This window comes from Chrysochloris asiatica, unplaced genomic scaffold (assembly GCF_000296735.1).
Source record: "Chrysochloris asiatica unplaced genomic scaffold, ChrAsi1.0 scaffold00037, whole genome shotgun sequence".
NCBI classification, from domain to species: domain Eukaryota; kingdom Metazoa; phylum Chordata; class Mammalia; order Afrosoricida; family Chrysochloridae; genus Chrysochloris; species Chrysochloris asiatica.
This window is the reverse complement of record NW_006408555.1, coordinates 207,121-227,632: the sequence shown is the minus strand read 5'-3', so window position 1 is coordinate 227,632 and position 20,512 is coordinate 207,121. Positions and strand designations below refer to the sequence as shown.

General features: G+C 47.6%; 2 protein-coding genes across 2 annotated transcripts in view; one reads left to right on the top strand and one right to left on the bottom strand.

Annotated features, from left to right (window-relative positions):
* FANCA (Fanconi anemia, complementation group A) overlaps positions 1-6,256 on the bottom strand; it is a 42,670-nt gene extending 36,414 nt beyond the window's left edge. Inside the window, exons 1-4 of the mRNA XM_006860257.1 lie at positions 6,225-6,256; positions 3,771-4,006; positions 2,980-3,089; positions 2,537-2,630 (exon numbers count right to left, since the gene is read on the bottom strand). Coding sequence (XP_006860319.1) covers positions 2,537-2,630; positions 2,980-3,089; positions 3,771-4,006; positions 6,225-6,256 — 472 coding nt within the window. The remainder of the gene's footprint in view (positions 1-2,536; positions 2,631-2,979; positions 3,090-3,770; positions 4,007-6,224) is intronic.
* Positions 6,257-17,070: 10,814 nt separating this feature from the next.
* The window catches only part of SPIRE2 (spire-type actin nucleation factor 2), a 35,812-nt gene continuing 32,370 nt past the window's right edge, over positions 17,071-20,512 (top strand). Inside the window, exon 1 of the mRNA XM_006860256.1 lies at positions 17,071-17,356. Coding sequence (XP_006860318.1) covers positions 17,095-17,356 — 262 coding nt within the window. The 5' untranslated portion in view covers positions 17,071-17,094. The remainder of the gene's footprint in view (positions 17,357-20,512) is intronic.

Below are 20,512 nucleotides of genomic sequence, written 5' to 3'. Positions count from 1 at the left end.
TGGAGCGGCTGGGGACTTTAGACCCAGAGAGGGAGAGGGGCTGTGTGCTGACGACCGGGGGACAGGCTTGTAGGGTATACCCTTTGGTTGGTTGACGATGCATGGAGGGGATTGTAACAATGGCAATGAAACGATATACGATAGGATGAATGTAAAACTAATGTTCTCTCATGTAAACTATCACATAATTCACTATAAAACATTTAAAAAAAAAAAAAAAAGCCTTCTGAGGTGGAACATTCTTACTAGAAAGGATAAGCAGACCAGCCTGGAACAGCTACAGTGACAGAAGATACATCTTCAAAGAAAGATCATCAGGAAAGACCCAAAACAAAAATGGCAGTGTGACTGGCTACTACAAGAATAAGCAAGTTGTTCACCGGGAAGCCATCATGGAAAGCAATCAAGTTCCTTCAGGACAAAGTCCCCTCTAAGACTGAAACTCAAAGGGAACACAGAAACAGGCATGTAAGCTTGCTAATGCCCATGCTCATCTACTGGTGAGTGGAAGAGGGGGAAAGGCAGTAATGGAGACCTGGACTGAGTTCAACCATGTTCCACAGACTCCCGTGTACCTGAAGATGAGAGAGAAGAAGGGCTGGTTGGTCCAAAATATGGTGAGACCTGGGGATACCTAAGGCTATGGACAAGGACATAGCTACTGAGGGCTAGAGCTAAGAGTGAAGCATCCAGCTGATATGCAGTGAGGGGAGAGGCATAAGAACACTCAAACTTTTGACCTAGTCTTGATGGCTTGATAATCAGAACTAGAGGAAGGAAAAAAAAAAAAAAAAAGAACAAAACAAATTTTGATAAAGGAAAGGAGGGTAAATTGCTACAATTTGATGAACTTGACCTAGACTCATGGAGTTACAGTAACTCTAAACACCAACAGAAGGAAGGAGTCTTCACAGCAAGTACCAATGCTATCCCCTCTATACACAGGGCAAATGGGACGGGCAACTTAGACATTGGCTACCTAAAATGAGGGGGTGATAAAGGCATGAAGTGACTGGCTTACAGGGTTTCAAGGGGGCTTAGTTTAATAGTGTGGCGGGGGAAGGAAGAGTCCCCACTGAATAGTTTTCATCTTGTCTAGTTGGGTCTGGTTGAAAGAGATGGGGATAAGATTTTCATGATTCAACAATGAGTAATTGTTATCATGACTAATTGTGACTCTCACAATTGTAAAGGTAGAAGTTTTGTAACAAAAATGGGGGAGTGATTGGTTAATCTTACAGTCCAGACACAGAGGACTCTAGGACCATTACGGGTGAAGAGCACTAGTGGAATGCGAGACCTTATCCAGAGAAACAGCAACACCAGAGATGGGGACATGGAGAGAGCGAGCAGCTGAGGATTCTAGATTCATGGGAAGTGAGGGACTAAGAGATGGCGGCCAGAAGGCAGACTTGCAGAATATGCCTGAGTGTTTTAAAAAAAAGCTAAAGTGAATAGAGAGAAACACTGTTAACTGATGGTGCATGGAGGGGATTATAATCGGTGTAATGAAACAAGGAGTATGATTTGTTGAATGTAAAACTAATGATCTGCCCTGTAAACTTTTACTCAATCCACAATAAAAACCTTAAATAAAAAAAAGTAGAAGTATGAATGAACATGGTGGACAACGCACTCAACAGAAGAACAAGTCAACACCCTGAGTTAAGGGTCTTTTCTATTTCCGTGGTGAGCTTGAGAGCTTCCTTAAATACATCTTATGTCTTGATTCAAAAGCCCAGAGAAGAGAGTGTGGCTGAACTTCGTTCCAGGCATAATTTGTGAAACTCAATTACAATTACAGCAACGAAAGCAATGTCATCCACCTTTCGTAATCTGTCATCAAGGCAAGCCTATTACTTTACAAAAAATCACAAACAGTTTAACAAATAATGCTTTTCTCAAACAAGGAGTTGCATAACCTACAAATATACATATTCTGATTCCTGCCTCCTGTCCTCACCCCATACAACCCGTTTCCACAACTGTGAACAAGGTGCACATCTTCATTAGTGTGCCATGTCAAATTATTTGTAAACTGCAGTATCCAAGTAAGCCACAAGCAAGTCACAGAAACATGTTTTGTAGTTCATGACCATATAAGTTACTGTTGAAGCTGACTTGTTGTCAAGCCAACAATTCAAGGAGACCTCCCTCATGTGTGCAGGGCAGGACCATTGCACAGGGTTTTCAAGGCTGTGACCTTGGGAGGCATTTCAAGCCTTTCTTCCAGGCACCTCTGAGTGAATTCAATCTACCCGCTTTTGGCTAGTGAGAGAATGCTTCATACATACATATGTAAGTTGTTGTTAAACACCATCAAGTCAGTTCCAACTCATAGCGACCCTGTATGGACTTTCCGAGGAGCAGCTGGTGAGTTTCAACCGCCAACCTTGCAGTTCAAAACAACCTTTCGGTCCAGTGCTTATCCTACAGCACCACACCAGGAGAATTTCAATTTCTGTATTATTCATGGTCACTGTATATAAAAGGCCTTCTAGAACCTCATATATTAGAAAATGAAGCTGTAACTCACCTATAAATGAATTACAAGGGTTAGGGTTGGACTCAGGGCTGTCAGGATCAATCAATTTGCTGAGACACAATTTTTTATACTGTGGACCTTCTACCTAGAAATGAAAACACAAAGGCACCATTTAAAAACCTCATGCAGTGTGTGCACAAACACAATCTATATACAGAATGCTTGTCTGCCAGGCCAGTCTCAAATCTTTGAGGTACAACATTTTAACAGGTTTGATATTTTACTAAAGCCTTTTGAGAATTATTATTCACTTCATTTTCCAAAGAGATAAATACCCCGTTTTTTCCTCACCTAGTCAAAATTTATAAGATTTTTTTTTTTTACCAGATATTCACTAGGCATTCAGGAATCTTTTTATGAAAATGATGCCTTGACTGGGTTCAGAAAGTCCACCTGTAACTATGCCTCTACCGGACAAACCAGTGTCCTCTTACCTCAAGCATAAGGTCATCCAGGTTTTGATGGCTTCTCAGCAGATTCACTGCGGCTTCCTGGAACTTCTGCTCCCTTTCAGGATTGGCTTTTTGCCTTTTAGCCCTTCCGGCTAAGGAGGGAAAAATCAGTTAAACATCACAGCACTACTTAAACCTCATGGACTAAAAACACCATATAGCCCTGTTGGGACGCACCATGGACACACCAGGCCTGTGCTGTTTCTCAAGAACCACCCCACAAAATAAGGCACGAGAGAGATGTTGCAGGACCAGGCCGTGTTTCCCACTGGATGGAGACTAACAACTGTTCAAAAATGTTTCAAGGTCGGAAAAGAGGGGTTTAAGGGTCAGAGGATCCTGTAGCGGTGAAGGGGCGACGGGAAAATGGAGAGATGGCATGCACGAGCGCCCATTTCTGAATCTGCGAACTGTTTGCTAAGTGCAGCCTAAATGAAAATGAGTTCATGTGGCTCCGGTGACAGCTTCAATGCAAAGCTTTTAAAATCTCATCCAGTGCAACTAGGCTGGCATTCCAGATCAAGCTCAAATCCACAGTTTGTAGAGCAGGGTTTGTCCTTCTTGAATTGCTAGTTTGAAGGATGGGGATGGATGCTGAGGAGGGAGCTGCGGGAGACCAGGGTCCGGATCCGGGTTGGGGAAACACCGGCACGGGTCTGGACGTGTACGGCGCCGAGCCCGGACAGAGGACCATCGCATGGGAAGGGTCTCGGGGCCCGGGAAGAGCTGCTGTGTGATCGGCGGGAAACTGCCGGCCGCCCGCGCCCACCTACCCAGTAGCTCGGACCAGGATTTCCGGGGAGCCTGCGGACTCGCGTCCAAGGCGGCGCAAGGAGCACCGGAGTCCGACATGACCCGACGCCTGCAGCCCCAGACCACGGCGCGCGGCGCCCGAGCCCGCGCTATCCTCCCATTGGCCACAGCCAAGCGCGCACGCTTATTGGCTGGACCCTCAAGACCACGCCCCTCTGTGGGCGGAAGCTTTCCGTCGCAACCATCTTGGTAGTGGCTGAGTGGAGGGGTTCGTGGTCTAGCTCTGAGGTTTCAGACTGGTGGTGCGGATTCCAAGCGGCATCCCATGTAAGTAAACGGAGACATCCTTATGTACTGTTCCTGCCGAAAATGACCCGAAGCCAGTCATGAAGACACGACCTGACAAACCCAGACCACAGGCTACAAAACCACTGTCTAAACAAACACAGGCCCGGTCAACAGAGACGGGAAGGGCCCCACTGGGTTTGACCAGAAAGTCCTAACTGAGCTGTTGTCACCGGAGAAAAACTTCTAGAATTGTCTTCACGCCAGATCATTCCCATTCTGCTACTCTCCCTCTTTATCTTCGCCCTCCAGCCCCCACAATAGTTAAATCTGGAAAAGTCACTAAAACCAGGCTGGTTCGCCCACCCCCATCCCACACCCCTTCTGATGCCTGTGTCTTGCCCCCAGCCATGAACCCTCCTCCTGCACCCCGCACCTCAGGACCTGGATGTCCCTGCTCCCATATGGGGATACAGTTGACTAAGAATGGAGGAAGAAATGTTAGATGAATTTTGCTTGATACTGATCAAAGTGCAAATATTTGGGACAAGGATGAAGTTCTTAGATACAATTGTGTACCACAGGCCCAGCGTCAGGACGCATCCGCATCGGCTCCGAAGGAATTTGCAACAGAAACTATAAAGCCCCCACCACAGGAGAGGCCATTTGGGTTCCATCTGCATCCCTCAGCAGAAGGTCACTCCAGCTCTGATATGATTCCCAAGCTCAATCTTGCAACTCGCTCCCCACAATGAAAGCCTGCATTGCCTTTGGTCTGCTGAGCACTTTTCTTTGGGACTGGGGAAGCCCTGAATGGGCCTGGATCTTGTGGGAGGGTGAGGAAATGTGGGAAGACTGAGGACCTATGAAGTCACTCAGTGATACTGCTCTGGAACCAAGTGTGACCCTGGGAATGAAGACTAGGCGAGGACCGGGATAGACCAGATCATAACCAGAGGAATAGATTCTCTCCATTCGCAAGGCTACATATAGGAGAAGCAAGAGGACCCGGGGAAGCAAGGGCCTTGTTGCAAATTTCACTCCAAATACCTACATTTCCTGTACCCCTGACTGTGCCTCTGACATCTCCCAGGAAACCACCTCAGAGCTGTCTGGTTTATGAGCCTTTTTAGCTTATTTCAGGGGGGAGATTTCTTACCTTTGGGGAAACGCCATTTCCATTTGGCCATGACTCATGCAGAGAAAAGTCTTCTCCCAAGCTGCTGACAGGTTACAACTCTGATTGTCTTAATGATTTTAATTAGCAAAATCAGACTTACTCATGCGCTCCTAATGTTTGCCAAATTCCAAACTGTAGACATAACAGGTCCCTCTTCTTTGAAATCACTACGTAACATTCTCTTAACAAGTGAAATTACAAGTTTTATAAAGAGCCCTGGCACATGGAAGCCGGTTGTCTACCAATATGGAAGGCTATGGTACTTGGTGAATCACTGACCCCAGCATCCAACCTCTGCGTGCAGTGTGCTTTCTGGTCCCATAGGACACCCTCAGCCTGCGTTTGCAGATCAGCTCTGTACTTGTTGAGGACATTGCTGTTGTTCTGGCATGGCCTGTGGATGGCTTCATTGCACACTTCATCTTCTCTTTTTGACAATTGGAATATTTTTGATTGATTGACATTTACAAAGTTGCAGGTGCCAAGGTTTTATTGGCCACCTCTGTAGGGGTTGACCTCCTTTGTCAACATGACGCCAGGTGGCAGAATTTTGGTTTACCATTAAAATCACATATTTCCTGGCATCCAGACATCTGCAGGGAATAGTGGTATGACACTGTAAGATAAAGCACTGGACCACAAGGTCGGCAGTTCAAGCTCACCAGCTGCTCCTTGAAAACCCTATACAGGATAGTTCTGGGTCGGAAGTGACTTGACGGCACTTAACAACAATAACAACATAAGATTTCCAAGGAGCAGCTGGTGAGTTTGAACCACTGACCTTTTGGTTCAAACCAACTTTGCAGTCCAGCGCATTAACCCACAGAGCCACACCTGGACTCCTATAGATAGTTACTGCATCGAAACCAACTCAATGGCACTTTAACAACAACAACAACAACAAAGGACATCTGCAGTGTTAACCGGAGTTACTTCAGCAACATGATGGTGAATTCACTGTTCAGGGATGTGCTGAGACCATGGAGAGGGCGAAACTGCAACATCCTACCTTCTGGGTGCCCCATCCCTGGAGAGCTCCATGTCACCCTTTCTCTAACAACACCAATATTCTGCTTCTTTGCTGGAGGTGGTTGTGTTGCTCTGTCTCTGGTTATAAGAGTTGGCCAAAAGCATTTTGTGCCTGAGTGTAACTTCTATTCCAGAAGGTATTAGGTTTAAGAAAAGAAAAATAATTTGTAAGGTCCTCTCCTGTGAAGCACCCATACTAAGGGAGCAACCCAAGGAACACATTCGAAACTTGGTTTCTCCTTTTGTAAATCTAGTCCAACAGATATTGTCTTAGTCTCCTACAGCTGCTATAACAGAATACCACTGGGTAGCTCATAGGAACAGAAATTAATTGTCTCAATTCTAGAGGCCAGAAGTCCAAATCTGGGCCTCAGCCTTGTGGATTCCTTCTGAGGCTCTTGAACAGCAACTGTGCCGTCTCTTGGTTTCTGGTGGCTGCCAGTAAGCCTTGCTGTTCTTGGCTTAAGTCTGCCTCTGCCTCTGCCTCTCTTACCACATGGCATCCTTCAGTCTCTCCATGCGTCTTCACCTCTTAGGTAAGAATAGCACATGTATAGGGTCAGGGTCCACTCTATGCCCATATGACCTCATGTTAAATAGTCAAAAAAATCCCTTGCCATGCAGTCTATTGTGACTCATAGCAACCCACAGGGTCTCCAAGGGTGTAACTCTACACACAATCAGACTGCCAGGGCTTCCTCTGGTTGACTGGTTGGTAGGTTCAAGCCTATCAGTTAGCATATGAGCACTTAACCACTGTGCCACCATGGCTCCTGGACCTCCTGCTAACCTCACTAATAGTGTCTTTAAAATTCCTATGTTCAAATGAAAGTACACAAGTACCTGGGGCTACAACTCATCGTGGTGAGGTACATGATTCAACCCCTAACAGCTGCCCAGGGAGTTTCCCTGGGAGGACAAGGGTGTCTGAAAACTTTGAGGGGAACATGTGAAAGTACAGAGCTTCATGCCCAAGGCCAAGTGTGACCTTCAGTGCTAGAATCAGAGCCAAGGGCTAACTGAGATCCACAGGGAGACTCTCATACAAGGAGAGCCCCCTTCAGCCCAAGATGCTGGTCCCCCAAGAGGACAGCCTGATCCAGGTGTATTCTTCATGGTCTCACAACACAGGAACACTGAACCCTCCGTCCTCATGGCCGGATAACAGGTTGTCAAAGCCTGTCTTTGACCCAAACTTCCTAGAAGAACCTATTTCTATGGAATTATGTGGGTGAATACCCACCATTCACAGCCACACTTAGAAGCTGTATTGTCCCCAGTCTCTAGAGTAGAGTTTAAGAAGAGGCAGATGGAGGCAAGTGGGAGGAGAGGCATGTGGGTGCTGGCAGGAATAGGGGAGAATATTGTACTGCTGAAACCTTTATAGTATCTGTTCTCAGCCCAATTAAACAAAAGCGTAACAGGAGGCTGAATGCACACACATGCAAATCACTACACATAAACAGGATGTGCACACATGCACACACTACATACTTCCCATACACACACAATTATTCAGTGAAATTCTGCTCCTCCTTCCCCCTCCAAGCAGAATTATTCATCAATGGCAGAGAAAAGGGAGCAGATGGATTACTCAATGTATGTTCTGAGACTTTGAAAAGAAGGGAGGGAACTCAAAAAATGCTCAGAATGGCCGATGTCATTGTCTGGCTCAGAGAAAAAGCCTATGAGAGCAAAGGAGCCTGTGCACTCGTCCTTCTCTTCGCGCTTCCTTTTCTTCAGCCAATGAAGTAGCTGCCAATGCAAGAGACTCCAGTAGGAAAGGAAAAGGAGGGTCCGAGCTCCAACTTGAATTTATAAATGACCATTGGTCTACTTCACCCAAAAGCTGGGACTGTTGTTTCTGCTAGCCTGGCCCACTTTGCATGTCAAAGAGACTAATTTTAACTAGAAAGACCCAAAAGGCAAAAGAGATTTGGCAGAAGAAAACATTCAACAAATGCCCAATACTATGGGCAAGGCACCATTTTGAGGACTGGAGTCCAGTGGGGATGGGAGGGACACAACCAACCCATCCTTTGGAGACTAAGACCCATACAAGGGTAGAGGATGATCTGTCTATGAATCCAGTGCTAACACTAACCTAAGTTTCACCTCTAGCAGCAACCAAGAAGGTGGAATGCTCCAGCCCATCAGCATAACTTCAACCCATGTACGTGGTGTGCACCCATCACCGCCATCTAATCTTTTTCAACAAGAAAAAAAACCATGCCAGAGTGTGGGGGAAGGTAGAATCCCCACTGAGTAGTTTTCATCTTGTCTAGATGGGTCTGGTGAAAAGAGATGGGGATAAGATTCATATGATTCAATTGTGAGTAACTGTTATCATGACTAACTGCGACTGTCACAACTGTAAAGGTAGAAGTTTTGTAACACAAAAAAAGGAGAGTAGTTAATCTTACAGTCCAGGAACAGAGAACCCTAGGACCATTGAGGGAGAGGAGCACAACTGGAACCCTAACCAGAGAAGCAGGCACAGCAGAGATGGAGGCAGAAATGAGAGCATGTAGAGAGAGCAGCTGAGGAGTCTAGACTCATGGAAAGAGAAAGGCTGTGTGCTGGCAGAAGGTGCTGGTGGCCAGGAGGCAGGCTTGCAGAATGTGTGCTTTGGTTGTTTAAACGATTCCTGAGTATTTTTGTGTATATTCTCTCCCCCCACCTCCGCCAAAAACCAAAACAAAACAGAGGAAATAGAAGTAAATATGCTGAATGATGATGCACAGAGGAGATTGTAATTATTGCAATGAAATAACGAATGTAAAACTGATGTTCCCCCATGTAAACTATCACTCGATTCACAACAAAAACTTTTTAAAAAAATAAAGAACGCAAAGAAAAGAACCATGCTTCACATGATTTTCTTTTTCTTATATTTTTAAACTTTTTATTGTAAATTGGGTGAAAGTTTACTGAGCAGATCAATTTTCCATTCAACAATTCATATTGATTTTGGTTAACCAAACAATCCCTGTCCTCATGGGTTTAGGTTATGTACCAGGTTATTCATTCAAGATTGAAAACAACCTACATACCCATCAGTAGGGAACTGGATGAGGAGGCCATGGTGTACCCACCTGTGGTACAACGAATTACTTAATATGGCCCTTCTAACCATACTCTCGGAGTCCTGGTATGGCGCTGTGGGCTAATGTGTCAGACTGCAAAGTCATTTGAACTGCAAAGCCAGTGGTTCAAGCTCACCAACTGCTTCTTGGAAACCCTATACAGGGATGTTATGGGTCGGAATTGATTTGACAGCACTTCACAACATGACAACAGCAACCATACTCTCTGTAACTCCCACCAAATTTCTGTGTGTGACTATGCAAATGAGGTGCTTGTGGCTCACCAAGGGGATTGGAAAGTTTATTAATAATATAAATAAGGTGCATGAAACCCTTGCTGGGGTTGTTGTTGTTAGGTGCCATCGAGTCGGTACCAACTCATAGCGATCCTATGCACAGCAGAATGAAACACTACCCAGTCCTGGACCAACCTCACTACTGTTGCCACTCTTGAGCCCACTGAATGCTGCCATTTTGCCAATCCATCTTGCTAGGGGTCTTCCTCTTTTTCTCTGACCCTCCCCACCTTACCAAACATGATATCCTTCTCCAGAGACTAGTCCCTCCTGACAATATGTCCGAAGTATGAGAGATGAAGTTTGGCCATCTTGGCCTCTAAGGAGCACTTTGGCTACACTTCTTCCAAAACAGATCTATTGGCAGCCCATGGCATTTTCAAGATTCTCCTCCAGTACTGTAACTCAAAAGCATCAATTCTTCTATGGTCTTCCTTATTCACTGTCCAGCTTTTGCATGCATATGAAGTTATTGGAAACACCATAGCTTGGGTCAGGTGCATCTTAGTCCTCAAGCTGACATCTTTGCTCTTCAACACTTTAAAAACATCTTGTGTGGAACCATGGAAATAAGTGGATTGGTTATTGTATGTTTGCCATCCCATTAGGCTTAAAATGAGCCATCCTAAAGGCAGAACGGAGGACCGTGACCATCTGGAAAGATGAGCTGGGAGTGCAGTACACCTTTTAGACCTGGCACCTTGTACTGGGAACCTCCTAGGCCCAGGGGACAGAAAGTTTTAACACTGGAGAGAAGACCAAAAATGGCAACAAAAGCAGCAGAATCAGGAGAAAGGCAGGAAATGGTACAGTGGGCTTCCCAGCTCACAAAGTGAAAAACTTAGGAACCTGTAGACAGGAGGCTTCCTGACAGGGTGCGGTGCTTCTGGGCACTTGGTAGAGCTAGGTTTGCTAACCCACAGAGCTAGAGCTAAGCATGTTCCAGCCAAGCTTTGCTGGCTAAAGCGGAGTGCTTTGGGGTGGAGCTAAAGAGTTTTATAACACTTGCTCGAGCTAGTGAGCTAGCGGGGACAGAGGCCGAGAGGTCAAGGGTCAGAAGAGGCCTGTTTGTGGGCACAGCTCCTGAAGAACTGTATCCCAAGTCCTTTCAGATCCTGAGTTGTAAGCTTTTACTTCCCTAATAAACCCCATTATTGTGAGTGTTATGTCAGAGAAGCAGAGTCCCGTGGGAGAGACTGCTGGTGTCAGATGGCTAAAAAGTGTGGTGAGAGGAGGCATGCCTGACCTCCGCCTCATAGGACTCAGCCTTAAGCTGATGTTGATGGTGATTCTCTCCCCCTGGAGAAGTTAGAGGAGGAGGTCAGATGCCACCCCCGTACCATTTACACAGAACCCCATGTGACAGGGCAGTTGTACAGAAGAATGCAAGAGCTCTGCCCACAGAGATGAAACATGCCCCCACAACTAGAGTGAGAACAAAGCACAGAGCAGGGAATGAGATGTGCTGCCCTCTGGGGAGAGGCGGGGAGTATGTGTGTGCACGTGTGCATGTGCCCACATGTGTAATAAGCGCACATTTCTATAACAACAGGCCACAGTCCAGTGAGTGTTTGCCTCAGACAGAGGTCCTGAGGTGGAATTAGCAGAGTGAAAGCCTTTTCCTTTTCTACCTTTTGAACAAACACTACCTGTTGTTAAGTCTGTTCTGGCTCAGGGAGACCCCATGCATCAGAGTAGAACCATACTCCATGTGATTTTCTAATGTTTTTACAACTTTCTATTGTGAATTGGATGAAAGTTTACAGAGCAGATCAGTTTTCCATTCAAGAATTCACACTGATTTTGTTTCATGTAACTGATTGCTTTCCCCACTTTCCCACTTGCTCCTTGTTTTCATTTCTCCTTCATTCCTCACCCTTGTGAACTCTGTCCTTGGGTAAACGCTGCCCTTTTGATTTCAAATGGTTGGTTATTCCAAGGTGTATTCCACAGAGGTTTAAAAAATGATTTTTTAAATTTTATTTAAAGTTTTTATTGTAAATTGAGTGATAGTTTACATGGGAGAACATTGGTTTTACTCACTGTTTCATTGCAGTGATTTCAATCTCCTCCATGCATCATTGTTCAACAATATTTGCTTCTGTTCCCTCTGTTTTTATTTTATTTATTTTTTGGGGGGTGAGGTACACAAAAACACTCAGGAATAGATATTCATTTAAACAACCAAAGGGAACATTCTGCAAGTCTGCCTCCTGGCCACCAGTTCTTAGTCCCTCTCTTCCCATGAATCTAGAGTCCTCAGCCGCTCCCCTCTCCATGTCCCCATCTCTGCCTCCATTTCTGGTGTTGCTGCTTCTCTAGATAAGGTCCCACATTCCGCTTGTGCTCTTCTCCCTTGATGGTCCTAGGGTCCTCTGTTTCTGGACTGTAAGATTAACTACTCCCCCCTTTATGTTACAAAACGTCTACCTTTACAATTGTGACAGTTGCAATTAGTCATGTTAACAATTGCTCACTGTTGAATCATAAGAATCTTATCCCCATCTCCTACCACCTGACCCAAAAGACTGATATTTTTTGGAAGTGGATCACTATGTCTTTCTTTCAAGGTACCTTTGGGTGGACTTGAACCGCCAACCTTTTGATTAGCAGCCAAGCCCATTCGCTGCTTGCATCACCCACCATGCCGTGTTATCCAACACCAGGCAATTTGTACAGAAACCACCACAATCATTCGTGTGATCTCACACGCCTCAGCTCCTCAGAGTAGGACTAGAGGTGTACCTGACTTCCAAGATTGATGTCTATTGCACACTAGTCCCTGTTACAGATTGAATTATAGTCTCCAAAAAATATGTGATGTAAATCTTAACCTCCATGCCTGTGGCTCTAATCCCATCTGGGAATGGCTTGTTACGTTATGTTAATGAGACCAGATCAGTGTAAGGTGTGTCTTGATCCAATCTCTTTTGAGCTATAAAAGAGATTAAACAATTGAGCAGAGCAGAGATGGGGAAAGAGATGCCAAGCTGCAAGAAGATTGTCCGGGAGCCGACACTCCAGAGACAAGAACTTTCCTCAAGAACTGATGACAGACAGAAAGTCTTCCTCTAGAGCCAGAACCATGAATCTGAACTTGTCGCTTCCTAAACTGTGAGGGAAAAAAATGTGTGTTAGAGCCATTTAGTTGCAGCGATGCTGGGTAACTGAGATACCCCCTTTCCCCAGAGGTTGCTTATCTCTCCCCTCTTGTGTTCTTTGTTGTCACGCTAGTGTGTGGGGGGAGGATGTGTCACACCATGGGCAGAGCGCCTACATTCTTCTGTCCGTATTCCTCCAGGTTGTGAGAAGGAGCTGCTCTAGCAGAGGTGGGTGTCCACATGAGCTTACAGAAACCAGGATCCGAGTATGCTGGTAGAACGTGCTCCATGCCTTTGTAATCACGCTGTACCACAGTCTCACTCATAAGCTCTGGGTCAGGAACTTTAGGGTGACTATCCCCCTTAAGTGGAGTCCTGGTGTGGTGCTGTGGGTTAATGCGTCAGACTGCAAAGTCGTTTGAACTGCAAGGTTGGTGGTTCAAACTCACCAGCTGCTCCTTGGAAACCCTACACAGGGTCTCTATGGGTCGGAATCGACTCGATGGCACTTAACAACACAACAACTTCCCCTTTAAGTGCCCCCACTTCTCAACCTATTCCACAGACAGCAGCTAAGCCGGTCATTTCAGTCCCTCACATTCTCTGCTGTTCTCCAGTTTCCTCTCTTCACCTGGCCATGGGCACGCTCGTGCTCCTGACCTTCTCTGGCTTGCTGTTGTGTTTAGCTCCATGTCACCTCTACGACTTCACAACCACCAGTTCAGTCCAGAGCCCTCCCTGAAGCTGTCCTAGTGTCCCATTCCCAGATCAAGCACAGCCTGGCCCAATCTGGCTCACCTCAGGATTCATGGCCTTTCTCGTTATCCCAAAATAAACCTAGCACACAAAACCACAACCTCTAGAATTTCAGCTTTTCCGCCTAGACCTAAGCTCAGCTGTGCCTGCAGCTGAGGGCTCCACCCCGTTGCCTCCAGGTGACAAAGAGTGTATTCAGGGGCCTGAGTTGTGGTAACAGGAGGCAAATGGCCCACTGCACGGAGCCCCTAGGGAAAACCCGACCTGCTTTTCATTGTGGTGTGGACTGGGAACCTCTGCAAGACACCCAGCACAGGGGGCGATTCTGCCAGGCAAGTGGGAGAGGCCTCTGATCTGAAGCCATCTTTGCTCTTAAACCCAATCACCCAAGCGCCCAGCCCCCTCTGATCTTTCTCCCAAGACACTTGGGAGTTTTTGCTTTGCAACTCCTCCTCTGGATGGATGGGTGTCACTGTAGACCCCAGCACATTTGGGGGTCTAGCCATACGTGGCCACGTTGGCTACTAGAAGCCTAACATTCAGAACCTCCAGCCTCCGAGTCTGCAGAGGTGCTCAGAGGTGTGAATCCTTGAGCTGTTTCATTTCTGGGCAACTCCAGTCCTCCCTCCCCATCACATCAGTCAATGTAGGAACATAGTTTCTGGCTCTCTCTAATACATCCAACTACAGAGCCTGGGAAAAAGACATCACTGGTGTGGCTCCCACTCACATCTTAGCACCAAGATCCTCCCAAGACCTGTACTAGGTCCAGTTTCCCTTTGAGCCAAAAGTTGGAGGACTGCAACCTAGCTGTGAGGTTTTCCCTATTCCTCCCTCACACAGGCATCAGACATCAGTGAACGTGTGAATGAATCGCCTCTGCGCTACAGTGAATATTTTGGGAGCATCTTTGTTAATGTGATGAGTTGATATGGTGACTTTCCAATTCCAAGCATCAGTAAAATCATGATGGTACCAAATGTCTCTGGTCATACGCAAGCAGAGTAGTCCATAGTTACTCATAACATGCTGTTCTGTGGGATTTTCTTATCTACTGAAAATGAAGTATAAGGAACACATTTCTTTAGGAGTAGGCTAAAGGAGATTCCCAGAACTGTGTAAATAACCTTGATGCAAAGTTTTCAGGTTAAGTTAATGATTAACCAAGATCAATTTTCCCTCTGCTCTTCAGTTGAGTTTCTAACAGCCAGAAATACACTCTTGAATTTCGAGAATCCAAATGACAAGTTCAAGTTACAGTGGAACTAATATTTCTTTGACTCTGATGCCCTGTGTTGCATCCTCTTGGACAAACAGCTAATGAATTTTTACAGTTAAGTTTTCACTCAGCTGCTATTTTCACCTGGGATAAATCTAAATCTCACTTTAACCAGTCACCATGTGGTTTGCTCACATGTAAAAATTCCTGGGTGTGGTATGGCCCCCACAAAGGTGAGTTTACCCCAGTGTTCTAAATCTTGTCGGTTGATGTCTTGGAAAGTACACGGAGATCTCTTTAAAAAGAAACAATGCCTACTCAAAGGGGGCTATTGTATGTATGCACAGGAGACCTCCAAGAACCACCAGAGACAGGCAGGCAGGAGTCACCACCAGGTCTAACCCCAGCAGTTGCTTATCAGTAACTGAAAGAAAGAAGACATTCTGTGTTAGAACCCAGTCAGTTTCCTTCCATTAGGGTAATTCCCATATTCCTGTGCAAATCCCCCAGTTGTTTGTGTAGGCTGCCTACCAGAGGCTCCTCACTTCCTGTTTACACAGGTGGTGTTGGGGTGTCTCCTGAAGATGCCTCCACTACTAGGGAGGGGCGGGGTTCAGGAGTCCCGGTTTCTGGGGAGTTGTTGGTGAACGCTTCTTAGTGAGGCGCTACCACTGGAATCTAAAAGCAGAGACCATCTGTGTGTGGGCCCGTCAGTGACATCACCACTTCCCCACAACCACACATGTGGCATGACTTGAGTCAGGAACTTTCCTTATGTCACTTGAGTGGACTCCGATGCATCTACGTAGATGAGACTCCCTTAGGGTTTCTTGCGCTTGATGCTCCCTCCCAGGCAGAGCTTGGAACTTCTTATCCATCCTCACGGGTAACCATTCGGAGGAGGGGATGGTAAGGACTACAGAGGAAGGTCAACCTGAGTTCTGGGTCCTCTGCACAATTCATTTAAGACACCAGCATGATTCCTACCTCAGCTTCTTTCCACTTTTCCTTCTAGAAAGTTCAGTGCTCCTACAGTTGAGTTCTGCAGGCCTGGGCATGAGGGGGGAACACTGATCACGGCAATTGTAAGCAGAAGTCATCTTTCATCAAACTATGTACTTCCTATTTGAAGATTATAACCCCAGATGAGATTCCCTAATAGAAGAACCAGAAATTACAGTCTCCATCACCCTTTAAACCTCCTTCAGTTGAGGTGAAACTGTCCATGGGATCTTCATGCTCATGTGTTCAGAATTACCAGGGACCCTAAAATAAATGAATTAGGAGAGTCCCAAGTTTCATCTCAAATCTTCAGGGTTAAGACTCCCCAGCTCAGAGCTCAGGAATTTGCGTTTTATGTGTGCCCCAGGTAACTACAGTGGACAGCCAGGTTTGGGCCTCTTGTCCTTTGTGGGGCACTGTGGGTTAATGCGCTGGAATCTCAAGGTCAATGGTTCAAGCTCTCCAGCCACTCCTTGGAAACCCTACACCAGGTCACTCTGAGTAGGAATCGACTTGACAGCACTTAACAACAATTACTGGAAATGAAGCCACTTGTGTTTGTGGGAGCAAGTGAGGTGGGCTGAGGATGGAGACATGCATGTCTGAGAAGGGAGCCTTGTGTTGTTGGTGTTTGCTTTTCACGTAGGGAATATCACTCAAGAAGGTTTCATGCCTGAGGATTTGCTCCAGTGGGATTACTCCCACTGTAATCAGCTGAATTCTGCTTGCCAACCGGCTCCCACAAAGACAGCATTGCTGCCCCTCGGAACCCACGTCCAATGTGTGTGTTTCTGTGTGTGTGCGTTTGGTCAGCACTCCTCACGCCCTCTCGCATTCCCCAGGGAGCAAATGGGGGAGGAGGGGCTGCAGAATGTCCTCGGCTGAATGGCTGGACACCGCACAGATGTGGGTGCGTGAGAGAGGGCTCTGGTCTGGAGTGGCTCACTGCGCCCTCTCCCAGATTTGCATCCCATTCCAGCACCTCTTCCCCGTCCTACTCTGCCTGGGTCCTGCATCCCTCGCCCCCTTGTCTGGGCCTCCAGGATTCAACCCCACACTCCTCTCCCCTAATCATGTTCTGCGCCCCGCGTCCAGTTCGGTACCCCCGGCCCCCTCCCCAAGGCTCCCTCCCACATCCCCGCCCCTGAGGCCCATGCCCTATCCTGCCCCTCCCATCACCCCAGCCCTGCGCCCCGAGCCCGTTCCGGCCCCGCCCCACCACAGGCCCCGCCCTCACCTGCGGCGGCTCGCGGGGCGGGGCAGTGGATGACACAGCACGGGCGGGCGGCGCGGGGTCCGCCCCCCGCGCCTCCGCGGGGCTGCGTCTGCCGGCCCGGCGCGGCTGTTATGGAAACCGGCCCGGCGCGCAGGCGGCGATAATGGGGCGGCCATGGCCCGGGCCGGCAGCCCCAGCGGCGACGCAGAGAGGGCTGGGGGCTCCGAGCCACAGGACCCTTGGGAGCTGTCCCTGGAGGAGGTGCTGAAGGCGTACGAGCAACCCATCAACGAGGAGCAGGCGTGGGCCGTGTGCTTCCAGGGCTGCCGAGGACTTCGGGGCGCTCCGGGCAGCCGGCGTCGCATCAGGGACACGGCGGATATCCTGCTGCACCGGGACGGCTCGGTGGGCGCGCGGCGGGAGCCCAGAGCGCCTGGTGAGTGTGGCGGCGCGGGGAGGACCGGCGCGGCCAGGAGTCGAGGCCTTCCGGTGGAAGGGGCTGTGACCCGCCCTTTAAGACTTATAAGAGCCCCCAAGGGAGCCCTCCCTCTGGGGGACCCGGAATGTCCTTTCCTTCCGCTGGACCTGGGATTCACCACCACCTTTTCCTGGTCCCAAAGGACCCCTCCTTCTGCACTGGAACCCGAGGAACCCCACCCTGCGCTGGACCTGGGATCCCCCCCTCTATTTTCTGTCTCCCTCCACTCTCCCTAAGGACCACTCCTACCGCTGGACCTGGGTTCCCCTCCTTTCCTATTCTTGTCTGTTTCAGAGGGACCCCTTAGTCTTCGCTTAACCTGCGAGCCTCTCCCACCCCCTGTGTTGGACCCTCACCTGAAACTCATCCCACCTCAGGGCCAGCTGCTCCTGGCCTTTGCCTGCCCCCTCGGGAGAGAAATTTGGGTTTGGTCGCCGAGTACCTTCAGTAAAACCGGGATTACCGGGATTGTGCCTCTCCCATCGGGTTAGCGATGTGCGGATTGGGGGACCCTGGTTCCTGGTCATCACGGCTTTGCCGGCGGGCATCTTAGGGAGGAAGGGAAGGCGGACTGTAAACGCTCTTTGTCGTGGATGTAAGCGAGGAGGAGCTGTAGGTACCTCGCTCAGGTCCCGTGCTAAATTCCTGCTCATCTCCTGGGTTTAATCTGAGAGAGTGAGCAAGGAGACTATAAAATTTAGGAGACAACCTGCTTGATTTCCTGCTATCGCTGACGAAAGCCTTTAAATGATATTTGAATCCTTTCAGGAATGTGAGTGTGTCTTTTTTTTTTCTTCTTCTTACTGTTTTTCTTAGAAAAAAGAAAGTTATTTTCTTCTTGGCAAACCGGAGTGGTGATATGATGATATTGCCCCAAAGTTGATTCGTGAGGGGAAACACAAAGGCAGGCAGTGTTTGCTGGAGAAGGGCTGGACTCTCTGGAGCTGGGAGAACCGTGGGTGTGCAGAGCTCATGGGCTGCTGGGAGGGTGGACCAGACAAAGCCAAGTAACCACTTGTGGGCTGCTTTTGTAATGGGGAGGGTCTCTGCTTGTGTCCCTGGTCCACAGGTCCCTGCCTCCACATTCCTGAAACTACCCAGACATTTCACAGGTAAAAATAATACGAGCAGATACTCAAATGGTCTTTCTCCCATTTTACAGTTGGGTAAATTGAGGCTCAGTGAGGTTAAGGGAATTGCCCAAAGTCCCATAGAAAGTGGCAGAGCTTGGATTTAGACTGAGCAATCTGAGTCTAGGCTGGAGTGAGTGAGCAGGCCTGTGGTGAGGTCACCTCACGTCACCTGTGGGGCCCTGGAGTGTCCATTCACAGGGAACTTGTGGAAGTGGCTTGCTTTTGCCCCGAAGCTCCTACCTCCTGAAAAGACCACCCCTGTACCCCTCTCAGCCCTGTAGATGAACGCTACACTTGCCCTGCATCCTCTGTGGCGGGGTACACAACTAAATTAGTGGCAAGTGGTTTGCTACTGATCTTAGCAGCTGCTTAGAACCAAAGGCCCCTTCCACCTTCCCTAAACTGTCAGGAACCTTGCTATGCTTCTCGGGAGTTCTCTTCCAGATATTGATTGGGGGTGGGTGGGTGTATATCCTAGGGGGCAGGCAGTGATCCTCTGTTCTATGTCCTCTTCTTCCTGCTGGTGGGGGCTGCTGCCCTGGCTGGACTTGAAGTACAGGCTGGGGTTCAAAGCTCACGTGAGGGCCACTCTGTGTGCCACTCTACAGGGAGGTACTGGCCTTGGGCCAAGGAGGGAATTTATTTTCTATTCGATATGATCTTTGGTTTCTGTTCATAAACACGTCTGCTAAAAGTGGCTGAGGTTTATGGCTTGTCACCTTTTAAAAAAGTGTAATTTTTTTTTTTTACCCTTAACTTTCTCTTCTGCCTTTTCTCACCGTTTGTGAATCAGCTGAAATTTTAGACCAGCTGTATTCCCGAAGGTGGGTAACCCAGTATTTCTTTAGGATTTGAGCGATAAGCAAATTCACTGAAAGACACGTATTTCTTTCAGCAGTCAGAAAATGTCCAAACTTTACTTGTCAGTATTTAAGTTGTACGTATTTGGCTCTGAATTTCTGAATCTGTTACGTGGTTCCCGATTACCTAGCCTCCTCCACAAAGTCCTAGCAAACCTGGGCAATGAGAAAATGTTTTAAAACACCTTTTTTTTTTTTTTTTTTTTTTAAAAAAAAAAAGACAAAACTAAGACACATTTTGAAGGATGACGAATATCTTATTGTACAAGCAACAAGGAACCCTGCTAACACAGTAGGTTGGTTACAGGTTGGGCTGCTAACTGGAAGCTACTGGTTGATTTGTGCGAGAAAGATGAGACTTCCTGCTCCCATCAAGATTTACAGCTGGAAACGGTAGAGGGTCGCTATGAATTGGAACTGATTCCATGGCATGTAACCACCACATAAGGGACAATACATCCCAGAATAAGCTTTCTAACCTTAATCTAAAGACTTCTTTATCAACCGCTTGGAAGTCTTTTTTTTTTTTTTTGATGGGAAAACAGAAAACATGTTCACCTCTGAAGTTATTTTTAAGTGGCCATTATTAAAACCACATGATGGGAAAGGCTACTTTTTTTCGATTGAGACAAGAAAAGCCATCAGATATCACCTGTGCTGGGCCATTTCCTGAGGCAAAACTTACTCAGGAGCATGTGACCCTCTTCCATGACATTGGTCCCCTAAAGTCCAGCATGGCAGTTCACCCCAGAGAGCGACGGCTGCAAGCCTCTACCTGAATACTCCCTGGCCAGCATCCATGGGTTAAACACTGGGCTCCCCACTAAGAAAAGCCCGTGGGCAGGCAGACCTGGGATGCTGAGAGAATCTGTGGTGTTCACATCTGAGAAGGGGTGAGCCCTCACCTCCTTCTCCCTCCCGTGCATGCTGATTTCACACTGCCCTAATTTCTCAATTTTGGTCTCATCACCTTTCACTGTTAACCCTTTTCACAGGCCCCTCTCCATTCAGGTGCCCTCCACCAGGTGGTGACTGCCCCCCTTGCCCACCTGCACCTCCTTTCTGCTCATCTGTGGTGCTCAGTCTGCTGCTCATCAGGGCACCAAAACCTCCATTCTGCT